The 13,628-nt window shown below is 46.4% G+C and overlaps 1 protein-coding gene across 4 annotated transcripts in view; it reads left to right on the top strand.

Annotated features, from left to right (window-relative positions):
- The window catches only part of HEATR5B (HEAT repeat containing 5B), an 84,785-nt gene that overhangs the window by 37,557 nt on the left and 33,600 nt on the right, over window positions 1-13,628 (top strand). For 2 of the 4 annotated variants that reach the window (XM_029050042.2, XM_029050043.1), the window contains exons 21-25: window positions 1,104-1,273; window positions 2,936-3,080; window positions 4,728-4,967; window positions 5,418-5,669; window positions 10,689-10,870. In XM_029050042.2, coding sequence (XP_028905875.1) covers window positions 1,104-1,273; window positions 2,936-3,080; window positions 4,728-4,967; window positions 5,418-5,669; window positions 10,689-10,870 — 989 coding nt within the window. The remainder of the gene's footprint in view (window positions 1-1,103; window positions 1,274-2,935; window positions 3,081-4,727; window positions 4,968-5,417; window positions 5,670-10,688; window positions 10,871-13,628) is intronic. The other 2 variants (XM_029050045.2, XM_029050044.2) reach the window with 2 other exon arrangements.

Genomic DNA, 13,628 nt, shown 5'->3' with positions numbered 1-13,628 from the left:
TTAATATTTGTGGAGAAACAAAATTGAGAGTTGATGATCAGTAACATCTAGGAAAGGCACCAACCATTAGGTGGGTCTAAGAGTTGCTACCTAGGGGATAGAGGCAAGGTGCCTACTTTGTTCAGAACGCTGGACTAACAGCTTGGAAAAGTCCACTAGTCAGACACAATCCCTGCCCTCAAGGAGTTTACAATCTAGTGGGAGAGTCGGGCGCAAAGTTAATAACATTATTGTTGTGTCAAAGTGCTTATTACGTCCCAAGCGCTGTTCTAAGCGCTGGAGTAGACATAAGGTAATCAAGTTGGACCCAGGACCGAAACTACTTGGATGAATATGGGATAGTAGAGTTATCTAAGCCCATGTATGTTACACGCACTTGTAAATGCACGAGTGTGGATCCAGGCTGCAGAGTGAAGCCTGGACTGGACAAGGGAGAGGCCGGAGGCGGGGAGACCTTCTAAGTGGTCGCTACAGTACTCGAGTCTGAATAAGGGTTGTGTCTGGTCCAGGGTGGTGGACATTTATATGGAGAGAGAAAGAGACACGTGTAGGAAATGTCGTGGAGGAGAAGCTGATGTGATTTAGCGACAGGCTGAATACGAGAGTCGAAAGAGGTGATGGAATCAGATATAACCCTATGATTGCGGTTTTGAGAGTAGGAAGATGTCAGTGTTGGCAACTGCGATGCAAAAGTTGCGTGGAGGGGTGGATTTGGGAAGGAACGTGAAGAGTTCGGTTTTAGATGGATTAGTTTAAGGTGCTGACAGGACATCTATCCTGGAAGCAAGAGGAAATGCGGGATTGCGGAGGAGGTCAACTGTTGGGGCCCTTTTTTGTAGGATTCAAGGCCGCTATAATTTTATTAGGAAAATCTAAGCCTGGGATCATTCACAACATCAATATCAACTTTTACCCAGTAGGGTAAGGTCTTTTATGTAACTCTGATGGGGGACCTTCTGTCTTTTTCTGCTTTAGAGATAAGCCAGAAGTTAAATTCTGATTAGTGAAGGAGTGCCGCAACCAACTCCTTGACGGAACACAATTATTCTTAGGTGATTTGTGGTGATCGTCACGCATCAGTGTATTCTTTCTTTTGACACTAGGGAATGGGGCAACGATCTCAACAATCCGCTCTTCCTGCCTGGTGGGTTGTGCGATCACTCAAGACCATTCAGATTCTCTAGTCCAAGCCGCTGCCATATCGTGCCTTCAGCAGCTTCATATGTTTGCCCCAAGGCATGTCAATCTGTCAAGCCTGGTACCTAGCCTTTGTGTAAGTATAAAATTCCTTTGCCGTTTCCTGTTCCAAAATTTCTTTCCCAAAAGAACGTAAGCTTCCTGGGTTTTTCCATTCCTTTTCGGGCCCAGCTTGGCATAAACCTGAAGCCGTAGTCACACCTATTCTACCTGGTTCCCGGTTTTCGATGAGAGGCTTCAGTTAATAATCCAGTTTCTCAGTTAATGAATCTTATCCTTTTCGACTTTCACTTCTTCACGTTGTTGCAAGTTCCAAAGACTTGGGGTGTGCTTTATTGCTTCCTAGAGGCCGATGGTTTGTCAGAGCTAGAATTAGAATTACGCGACTCTTGATTTCTCGTTAATCAGCCTCTTCAGCTTTGCATTCATAAAGCAGATAGTACTTTCGATAGTCCCTAATTTCATTTTGAGTTCTATACTTGAAGCTTAAAAAAAAAAAACCGTGAGAAACATCGATATTTCATGAGATTTTAAAGCCCCGTTGTGTAACTGTTGGCCTCTCAGAAAATGGGGCTGAGTACTCTTTCAGTGTATATTTTTCATATACCCTCCTTTTGTTTCCTTGTTTTCTTGTCTATACCTCTCTTTAACCAGTCATTTATCGAGCACTTCATGTGCACAGAGCGCTGTACTAAGCGCTTGGGAGAGTACACGATGACAGAGTTGGTAGATACTATCCGATTAGACCGTAATCCCGTCATTGGGCAGGGATTGTCTCTATCTGTTGCCGAATTGTACATTCCAAGCGCTCAGAGCAGTGCTCTGCACATAGTAAGCGCTCAATAAATACTATTGAATGAATGAATGAATATCCCCGCTGACAATGAGCTTTCGGTCTAGAGGGACAGACATTAATATAAGTAAATTATGCGTGTGTACATTAATGGTTGCTTCGTTTTGCTGGCCGTCTCCCCCTTTTAGACCGTGAGCCCGTTGTTGGGCAGGGATTGTCTCTATCCTTTGCCGAATTGTACATTCCAAGTGCTTAGTGCTTCGATTGAATAAATTAATGGTGTGGGGCTGAGGGAGGGGTGAAAAGAGAGAGCAAATGAAAGCGCAAGGGGGACACCGGAGGGAGAGGGAGAAGAGGAAGTGAGGGCTTAGTAAGGGAAAGCCTCTTGGAGGAGATGGACCTTCGGGAAGTCTTTGAAGGCGGAGAGAGTAACCGTCTGTCAGATTTGAAGAGGGAGGGCGGTCCAGGTCAGCGGCAGGATGTGGACGAGAGGTCGGTGGCTAGGGGGATGAGATCGAGGCACGGGTACAACTGAGGTTGACGTTAGAGGGGCGAAGTGTGCAGGCCGGGTTGTAGTAGAAGAACAGCGAGTGAAGTAGGAGGGGACAAGGTGATTGTTCTAAAACCGAGGGTGAGGAGTTCCTTCTGATGCGGAGGTGGCCGGGCAACCCCCTGGAGGTTCTGAGGAAGGGGGGAAACACACCTGAAGATTTTTGTAGGTAATTTTTGTAAATCATCAAGGCAGCAGGATGAAATACAGACCGGAGCGGGGAGAGGCAGAAGGCAGGGAGGTCGGCACGGAGGCCGATTCGGTAATCGAGGCGGGATAGGATAAACGCGTGGATTATCACGGTAGCGATTTGGATGGAGAAGCAAGGGTGGATTAGCGAAGGGCGCGAAGAGGTTCCGTCATCAGTTACCGCTCTGAAACTCTTTCGGCCGCAGGTTCATTTATGCAGTTCCCATCTGTTACTTCGGCGTGCGGCCGTTGCCTGCCTCCGACAGCTGGCGCAGCGAGAGGCAGCTGAAGTCTGTGAGTACGCCATGAGCCTGGCAAAAAACGCCGGGGACAAAGAGAGCGGCGGGTCCAGTAAGTACGTGGTTTGTCTTCGGGTACATATATGCACATCTTCGTGTCAGTGGCATTCCTGGAACTGAGGAGATTGATTTTTCTTTTTCCCCTCTTATTTAGTACATTCAGGTTTCCTCCGGTCTTGGGACTGCTTCCTTGCACAACCCTGCTCTGAGGAAAACTCACACTTTGATACCTGCCCGCACCAACACTTGCACTAAAGAACATATGTGCATGCGTAGAAGCCATTTTTTCTGACAGCCTGTATCCAAACAGGCTTGCGTTGTCGGACAAATGTTCCCTAGTTCCCTCTCAACTTCCTAGCCAAAACACTTAGTGAAAACGTGTGTTATGACAGAGCTTTACTTTAGCCGGAGATTTGTAGCATCGATAATTTTTTTTTTCACTTTTGTTCTCCCTACTTTTACTGCTTTTTAAACAAAGCGTGGTGCTAAATATTGGGAAAGTGAAACAACTCTTAAAATAGACATATTCTTTGGGCCGATGGCAACGTGCGCTAAGTCTATATTATTAAAATCTTAATTAAATTTTTACCCTGTGTGCGGGACAGGGTATTATTTGTAGCGGAAGGTAATCGGTGAATACTGGAATTTAATTTCCCTTATCCTTTTTTTTAATGGTATTTAAATGCCCTCTCTGTGTCAAGCACTGTTCTAAGTGCTGGGGTAGGTACAGGTTATGGAGGCCGAACACAGTCCCTGGCTCATGTGGGGCTCGCGGTGTAAGTCGGAGGTACAGTAGGTATTGAACCCCCAGTTTGCAATAGAGGAAACCGAGGCAGAGAGAAGTTAAATGACTTGCCCAAGGTCACCCAGCGGGTAACTGGCTGCGCTAGGATTAGAAACTAGATCTTCCTCTGACTCCCGGGTCCATGCTTTATCCACTAGGCCAGGCTGCTTCCCAAGGCTGCGAGGCCTCATTCATTCATTCAGTAGTATTTGTTGAGCGCTTACTATGTGCAGAGCACTGTACTTAGCGCTTGAAATGTACAAATAGGTAACAGCAAGGCTGGCCGGCTATCAAGTTCTTGGGTTCTCTTAGCAACCGTCCAGAATTCATTGTTTTTCTTTTGTAATATACTAGATAAATCGTTCCTTCATATCTAGTCAGGTTAGTCTTAATCTGTTCTTTTCATGCAGACATTCTTCTCAGTAAGGATAATGTCTCTTGAGTGTTTCAAACGTGTGACACTATGGTGCTTTATAGAAATGAACCAGAATAATAATAATGATGGTATTTGTTAAGCGCTTACTATGTGCAAAGCACTGTCCTAAGCGCTGGGAAGGCTTGGCCCTGCCCTTGAGTTTTTTTTAATGGAATTTGGTGAGTGTTTACTATGTGTCAAACACCGTTCTAAGCGCTAACATAGATACAAGTTAATTAGGTTAGGCCCAGTCCCCGTCCCACCTAAGTAGGAGGGAGAACAGGAGAACTGGGGCACAGAGAAGTTAAGTGACTTGCCCACAGTCACGCAGCTACTGCAGCACTCAGTTACAGGGCTCGCCACGTAGTCAGTGCTTAGCCGACGCTACGGTCGTCCTCGTCTTCGACCTAAAGGAACCCGAAGCTATCCGGTGACTTGTAGTGCCTTCGACTTGCGTGGCCAGTGGCTGAGCCAGGTACCTTCTGGAACTCCCTTTTCAGATATCGATCCTTTTGCAGCAGGAGTAGCCTCTCGGAGGGATCTCCACTGCCGGCACCAGGGCGTCAACATAACGGAGACCGGCCTCGAAGGACTGCTTTTTGGGATGCTGGACCGCGAGACGGATCGAAAACTCTGCTCCGACATCCACGATACCCTGGGACATATGCTTTCGTCTCTGGCAGTCGAAAAGCTCTCGCATTGGTTGATGCTGTGTAAAGATGTTCTCGCCGCTTCCGGTGGTACGCCTTCATGATTTAAACTCGTTTTAATAGTACCGTTGTTTAGCGTCGGTAGGCGTTTTCTTGCTCGTAAGTGGTTCGGGCGGCAGATTCTCAACAGGGGCAAGGAGAAAAGTTCGTGCCACAAACACACACGCACATTCGTATTAGCTTATGACCAGCACATTTCTGAACATTACCTAGCCTAATGCTGAGAAAAAGAATATTAAAAATCACTGAATGTAGGCAACGTTTGAAATGTCATTACATTAAAAAAAAAAAATCAACTGTCCATTTTTCCATCAGCTGAAAAAGAACCAAAGTACGCCTTTCTGAATCCTCCCGCTGTACCTTTCCCACGGTCTGTTTTTGTATACGTTGGTTGACAGGTGCTAGGTTCATATCGTTCTTTTCTAATTTGCATTCGCTTTTAACGCCGTCTTTAGACCCCTGTGCTTATGTGCTTTGCAGACATGAGCGCCGCGAATCCTTTCGGGGGACTGAAGGATGAGGAATCCGAAAAAAAGGACGAGATGGATGACGATACCATGTTCACCACCCTGGGAGAAGACGAGAAGTCCAAACCTTCTGTAGCTCCTCGCTGGGCCACTCGTGTATTTGCCGCTGACTGCCTGTGTCGAATCATCTTGCTCTGCGAGAACGCTGACCAGGCCCATTTCGATCTCGCCCTAGCCCGTTCGGCCAAACTTCGGAACCCAAAAAGTAAGTACGGCATTTGCCGACTGGTCCCTTGAGAGCTTCCTCTCTCTTTTTTTCATGGGAAACCATTTTTCCGAGGTTTAATTTCGGGGTGTATGGAGCTCAGTAACCTGATGAGCTAGGTCCCCGGCTTCCTGTTGGGCAACCCTTCCGCTTACCTTCACAAAACCTAGTGACCGAACCTGAGAGGCGGTGCGGCCTCGAAGCGGTGTGGCTTAGTGGGTAGGGCACCGGCGTGGGAGTCAGAAAAACACGTGGCTTTGCCACGTGTCTGCTGGGTAAATTTGGGCAAGTCACTTCAACTCTCTGGGCCTCAGTTGCCTCAGCTGTAAAATGGGGATTAAGAGTGCGAGCCCCATGGGGGACGGGGTCTTTCCAACCAGATTAATTTGTGTCTTCCCCATTGCTTAGAACAGTGTCTGGCACATAGTGCTTAACAAGTACCATAATTATTATTATTATTATTAGAAAGCAGCGTAGCCTAGTGGATAGAGCACAGGCCTGGGCGTCAGATGCTGCCGACCTTGGGCAAGTCACTTAACTTCTCTGTACCTCACTTGTCTCATCTGTAAATGGGAATTACTACTCTGAGTCTCAGATGGGTCATTGACTTTGTCCAACCAGATTAGCTTGTATCTCCCTCGGTGCTTAGTATGGTGACTGGCACATATCAAGCACTTAAGAAATAGCATAAAAATAAAACAACCCCCCGCCCCCCCAAAAAAGCAATAACCTCGATACTTGTTCCTGGTTGGACTTCCCCACCAGTCCTCCCCTTCTATACCTGGGCCTCAGATTCAGTGCTTGGCACCTAGTAAGCACTTCACAGATACCGTTACAATTATTAAAACCTGCCCCTCGGAGGTGAAATGGAAGAGGGATGTGGTCACTTTCTAACAATTTCTTAGCACCCCAAAGATTATGAACTCCTAAGTCCATTTGGGCTAATGGCGAGATTCTTTGTAAGCCACGGCCAGCAGTCGTAATAGGTAACGTGAGGACTGAATTAGATCCAGGGAAGTTGAGCATAATGGTATCCCTGAAGAGGGACTGAAAACCCAAAGCATCAGAGGTGCTGCGGGTGAACAAGAATAATAACGATTGTGGTATTTGATAAGCTCTTACGACGGGCCAAGCTCTGTTCTAAGCACTGGCGTACATGCAGAGTAATCAGGTTGGACACAGTCCCACATGGGCTGGCTCACAGTCTTAATCCCCATTTTACAAACGAGGCAACTGAGTCAGAGAGAGGTTAAGTGACTCGCCCACGGCCGCACAGCAGACCCGTGGCAGAGCCGGGACTAAAACCCGCGGCCTCTGACTCCCGGGCCCGTGCTCTTTCCACTAGACGATGCCGCTTCCCGAATAAAACGGACACGGACCACGGCGTTGCCTTTCCGCTTCTATGAAGACGGCGGCCAGCATTTTCTTAGATCAACTCTCCTAGGGCAGAACTACTCACGCCTTCTCGTAAATCACATTAATGGCTTCAAGTTGTAACCCAGTTGAGTTTACATAGGTTTCGGAGGCACTCTCCGACGATGTTTCCAAACATTTTTCACCTACGGGCATTCCTGCCAGGTTGCGTGGTTTTTGAATGTGGTCTGGATAGACTGTGAGAGTAGATTTGGGGAATACAATCACTCTAATGTGGCTGTGAGTCGCCTACCACGCAGGCTGAAAATCTGATTTGGGCATTCGTTAGCTCTTTAAAAATGTCCTAGAATGTTGCTGCAAATACAATTTAATTTTTTTAAGGTCAGATGATGTCTTTTCCTGGAGATCTTGAGAAGCAGTCTGGTTTTCAGTCAGAAATTGTTAGGGAGGTGACGACTGGGTTTTTAGATTGGGACGAAGAGCTCATCAAAATAAAAATATAGGTATCTTTCCCAAATCGTGCCTTCGTTTCCGGGGCACATCACGTTGGCTTTCTTACCTATCCCAAAAAAGAAAAAAGTCGCACACCACCGCTTTACCTTTTAAATAAAGACAGAAAGTCCCAAAGGTTGTTTTCTTCTAATACTGAAAGAAGGATATTGATTACTTTCAAATCACTCAACCAAGTTGCCCACTCTTCCCTTACCTCCCTGGTTTCCTATTACAACCCAGCCCGCGCAATTCACTTCTCTGATACCACCCTACCCGCTGACCCTCAATCTCATCTATCTTGCCGCCGACCTCTGGCCTGGAATGCCCTCCCTCTTGATATCCTACAGACGGTCACTTTCCGCCCCTTCGAAACCGTATTAGAGAAGCAGCGGGGCTCAGTGGAAAGAGCCCGGGCTTGGGAGTCAGAGGTCATGGGTTCGCATCCCGTCTCTGCCACTTGTCAGCTGTGTGACTGCGGGCAAGTCAGTTACCTCACCTGTAAAATGGGGATTAAGACTGAGCCTCACGTGGGACAACCTGATGACCCTGTATCTACCCCAGCGCTTAGAACAGTGCTCTGCACACAGGAAGGGCTTAACAAATACCAACATTAATTAATTATTAAAAGCACATCTCTTCCCGGAGGCCTTCCCTGACTAAGCCCTCATTTCCTCTTCTCCCATTCTCTTCTGTGTCCCCCTTGCACTTGAATTTGCACCCATTATTCACTCCTCCCTCCACAGCGCTTCTGTACATATCCTCAATATATTTATTGAGATTAATGTTCATCTCCCGCTCCAAACTGTAATCTCATCTGGACAGAGAGCGTGTCTACCAACCCCATTATAGCGTACTCTCCCGAGCGCTCAGTACAGTACCCCGCGTGCAGTAAGCACTCAATAAACATGACTGACTGCTGTGCTTTTGTATTTGAATATTCCACCTTTAGCTTATTTTCTGCTTTAGATCTGCCTTCATTCATTCATTCAATAGTATTTATTGAGCGCTTACTATGTGCAGAGCACCGTACTGAGCGTTTGGATCGTACAATTCGGCAACAGATAGAGACGGTCCCCGCCCAGTGACGGGCTCGCGTTCTAATCGGGGGAGGCAAAGGTTACAGTCACAGCATTAATTTAACAACAGATGGAAGCTTCATTTATATAGCATTTTTGCATTATGTAAGTAATGAAAATCCTTCATACGATCGACGTTTGCAGATCGGCATATCAGTGAAGAGTGTAAGCCTACTCTACAGGGTATTCTTTTCAGACCGTAAGACATTTTATTTCAACTCAGATCCCTTGGAGGAATCGTAGTCGGAGGTGGTTTCCGAGATTGTCCCCCTTTTCGTTTCAAGTTTATTCGGGAGATGGAGACGGCAGCCGAGCGTATTAAGATAGTGACAGAATACAGTATCCGTTCTAGCACTGTAGTAAGAACCTGGAGGAAGGCGCAGCGCAAAGAACTGTGAAACGAGATTTTGAAATAGATTACGGAGCGTGAGGCGTTTTCCCGCGCTGCGTGTCGAGGTAATGTAACTTTAGGATTTGCCCAATGGGAACCGGTAGTTCGAAAGTCAAAAGCAATGGGGGACTTGTCAAGGGTTGAAAGTGGGTGGAGTGCAGGTTCAATTCGGTTGAAAATCTCTGTTGGGAAATACCGTCAGACGTCCTGAGGAGGAGGAGTCCGAAGGCCCGCCTCCCCGCACTGGAGTTAGTTAGGGGCTCTCTTTCTTTGTAGTCGCTGTTACGGAGCAAAGCTGTGCAGGCGTGTGGGAGGTGGGTGGTTGCGGAGGGGCGGAGAAGGGAACTTGTTCTTCTCCAAATTTTAAGCCTCTTGAAATCTTTTCCGTCTCTTTTGATACATTCCCCGTATAAGAATAGGTTAAATGCCTGACCTGGGTTTAAGGTAGGTGTGGGTGGGGGGGCGGGGTATGTGAATGCATGTGTATGTATGTATATATAAAACACATATAAATGATATGATCATATATATGTATGTATATGCATGTGTATAGATGTGTGTATATAAAACACATAAATGATATGATTATAAAGATATGATTCATATATATGCATGCACACACATGTATGTATGCATATATACATGCACACATATACATACATGCATATATACATGTGTGTGTATATACAAACATCCGTACATATATGTGTGTATATATAGGCATATATATGAATCATATCTTGATAATCATATTTATGTGTGTTTTGTATATAATTACACACATATACATATATACACACACACACACACACACACACACACACATAAGAAATGCTTAAATATGCATGGCTAAGTGGAAAGAGCACAGGCTTTGGGAGTCAGAGGTCATGGGTTCTAATCCCAGCTTCACCTCTTGTCAGCTGTGTGACTTTGGGCAAGTCACTTCACTTCTCTGGGCCTCAGTTCCCTCATCGGCAAAATGGGGATGAAGACTGTGAGCCCCACGTGGGACAACCTTGTTACCTTTTATCTCCCCCAGTGCTTAAAACAGTGCTTGGCACATAGTAAGCACTTAACAAATGCCATCGGTATTAATATCATTAGTACTATATATGTATTGAAGGACTTACTATATGCCATGTACTGTGCTGAGCACTGGAGTATATAGGTTATTCAGATTGGACCCAGTCCCTGTCCCACACGGGGCTCACAGTCTTAATCCCCATTTTACAGATGAGGTAACTGAGGCACAGTGAAGTTAAGTGACTTGTCCAAGGTCACACAGCAGGTGGTGGTGGAGGCCGGATTAGACCTCAGGTCCTCTGACTCGCAGGCCCGTTGTCTTTCCACTAGGCCACTCTGCTTCTGAGAGATTTGGAGGAACTGGGGGGCTGGAATTGAAGACGGTCGGCTCTTTTGTTCGATAGATGTCACTAAAGGTCTGTGAAAATGATTTCAGTTTCTTGGGGCCCCTCTGCACAGAAGGATTAATGATGAAGGTTCCAAAATTTCTCATCAGACATATCTAAGACTCATATCTTTAAAATGATATCACTACTAGTATTAAATCGTATGCAATTTATAGAACACAAGCATTTGCCATTGAGTGCTGCAGACTTCCATTTTAGCGCAGGTAGTGTGTTTTGGGAAGTTTTCAGCCCACTTTCTCCCTTTCTGTATTTTTAGATGACCTCTTAGTGCTCCACCTCTCCGACCTGATCCGTATGGCATTTATGGCTGCCACGGATCATAGCAACCAGCTGCGGATGGCTGGACTCCAAACCCTCGAGGACATTATCAAGAAGTTTGCATCTGTGCCCGAGCCAGAATTTCCAGGCCACGTAATATTGGAGCAGTATCAAGCTAATGTGAGTTCCTTACCTTGGTTTAAGACACTTGAATTTTTAAACATCGTTGCTCTAGTCTGTTTGGGGACGCTCTTCCCCGAAGTGATTTTGAATGAAAGGAGTCTTCGTCTCTTGTGTCGGACGGTTCGCGTAGACTTTGTCAAATGGGCCGATGTAGTGTTTGAGGGGACTAAAACTTCGAGAAGGTAGGGGGTTTTTGCCCCGCCTCTTTTTGCACGAGATCTTTAGCAGAGATTAGAATTTCAGCCTTCGAATTACCAGTCTGTGGACCGAGCCGCCGAGCACTGCGTCTTTTAAAAACGTTTATTTATAGACCTTTTGCTCTGAAGTGTAGAATTTTAAAACCTAGCCACGGATTCTGAAAAACAGTCATTGTTTCTTCTTTTAAATTTAACTTTTAATAGCCCCAGTTGAAAAATTCCACAGAGATAGAATAAGAACGCTAAAACATTTTGATCGCATTCCAAATAAAATGAAACTGTGTTTCTTTTGAGACTAATGGATATGCTTCTGTTCTCTACATTGAGCAATGGATCTAATCTTGGCAAATCAAAGATTTAATAAAGAATATTGTATCCAAAACAGTTGCAGTCAAGGAAGAGTTTCGGCTATAGCTGAAAGAAAGGAAGAATCCTGATTTGAATGTGCTTTCCTCAAAACTAAGAGTTCCACGTTCAGAAACATAACTGTTTCAGCATTTTGTTGTGGAAGAAGTCATATCTGAATGGTTTGGGCTAATGGGTGTACAGTTCCACCTGATCGTGTGTGGTTGTGCCAGTGTGTCTGCATTTTATGTCCAGGTGTACTTTTGTACTAACCCCAAAATAGAGACCAATAATAATAATATAATAACGTTGGTATTTGTGAAGTGTTTACTATGTGCAGAGCACTGTTCTAAGCGCTGGGGTAGATACAGGGTAATCAGGTTGTCCCACGTGAGACTCACAGTCTTCATCCCCATTTTACAGATGAGGTAACTGAGGCACAGAGAAGTGAAGTGACTTGCCCACAGTCACACAGCTAAGTGGCAGAGTCGGGTTTCGAACTCATGACCTCTGACTCCCAAGCCCGTGCTCTTTCCACTGAGGCCCGCTGCTTCTCTGTACATGTAGAATGTTGAAGTACAAAGACAGAGAGCGTGACTAGGTTTCAATAGCAGCTCTTGTCTACTCATCCTAATTTAAAAGGATGGGATGGAAGAAGTTGTCCATCAACTGAGTTTGTTTTTTCCTTATTACATCACGGTCTCCGTCCTAATCAAATTATACGTAGTGCTAAAAATGATCATTTTCGACCTGTCTTTCCTTACGCCGTCGAGTCGGCTCCGACCCGTAGCGACACCACGGACGCGTCTCCCCCAGAAGGCCCCACCTCTCTCTGCGGTCGTTCCGGTAGTGGAGCCGTAGAGTTTTCTCGGTAAAAATCTGGAAGCGGTTCACCATTACCCCCTCCCGCGCAGTAAACCCGATTCTCCGCCCTCGACTCGCTCCCGCGCTGCTCCTGCTGCCCAGCGTGGGTGTGTTTTGACTCGTCGCAGATGTCCTTCCACCCGCCGGCCCCTGGCCGAGCAGGGAATGGGACGGACAGGCCCCTGCTTGACTCTCCCTCCCGTAGTCGAGAGTGGTAGAGGACTGGAAACCCTCCGGGTGCCACCCCGAGAGGGGACATTTTAGACTCTAACATAAATTAATTGATCACAAGCCAGATTTGCTGCTAATTGAATTCAAACATCAAAGTGTATCGCGGTGACAAGGCAGTAGGTGACATTTTGCTCCTCGATTTTTCTTTTTTTAGCTGGGATAGTTAAGCAGCCTACTTGCTCCTTTATTGGTTCTGCCTAGAGCATTTTTAGGATTAGCAGGGAGCAGCCCACATATTCTCCTTGCTCACTCAAGGTCCCTCTCCTTAATCCTGGCCTTTAGCCCATCTAATGGGATGGATCCAACCAGAGTTGGTTGGCCACGAATCTCCGGACTCAGGATGCATAGACTGAGCCCGAAGATTTTGGAGCGTGGGCCGAAAGGTGAACATGGCCAACTGTCGCTGGTCGACATACGTGCCGAAGCTATGGAGTTTTCACTTTGTCCTGTTGGCGTTTGCTCGGTGGTCAGGCTGTCTCATTTTTTTTTTTTTTGTGGTATCTGTCAAGCCCTTATTATGCGCCATGCAGGATACAAAGTGCTGGGATAGATATAAACTAATCAGTTTGGAAGCAGTCCAGGTCGCACGTGGGGCTCACAGTCATAATCCCCAGTTTGCAGACAAGGTAGAGTGGCTCGGTGACAAGAGCCCGGGTTTGGGAGTCAGAGGTCATGGGTTCGTATCCCGGCTCTGCCACTTGTCAGCTGACTGTGGGCAAGTCACTTCCCTTCTCTGTGCCTCAGTTCCCTCATCTGTAAAATGGGGATTAACTGTGAGCCTCATGTGGGACAACCTGATGACCCTGTATCCCCCTAGCGCTTAGAACAGTGCTCTGCACATAGTAAGCGCTTAACAAATACCAACATTATTAAGGTACCCGAGGCCCAGTGAAGCGACTTGCCCCAGGTCGTGCAGCAGAACGGTGGTGGAGCCCAGGATTAGAACCCAGGTCCTAATCATCTTTAAGAAGTGTCTCTCGACAGTGGTAGTCTCTCCCGCGTGATTTTTCTTTGTCTTCGTAGTTGACTGTGACCAAGCGGAGACCGGCAATGTTTACTGCAACCCAAGCAAACATTTCTATTGGAAATATAGTGTGGTTTAGGGTCCTCGGTAAAGT

Source organism: Ornithorhynchus anatinus, chromosome X1 (genome assembly GCF_004115215.2).
Source record: "Ornithorhynchus anatinus isolate Pmale09 chromosome X1, mOrnAna1.pri.v4, whole genome shotgun sequence".
Taxonomy (NCBI): Eukaryota; Metazoa; Chordata; class Mammalia; order Monotremata; family Ornithorhynchidae; genus Ornithorhynchus; species Ornithorhynchus anatinus.
This window is presented reverse-complemented; position numbering and strand designations above follow the sequence as displayed.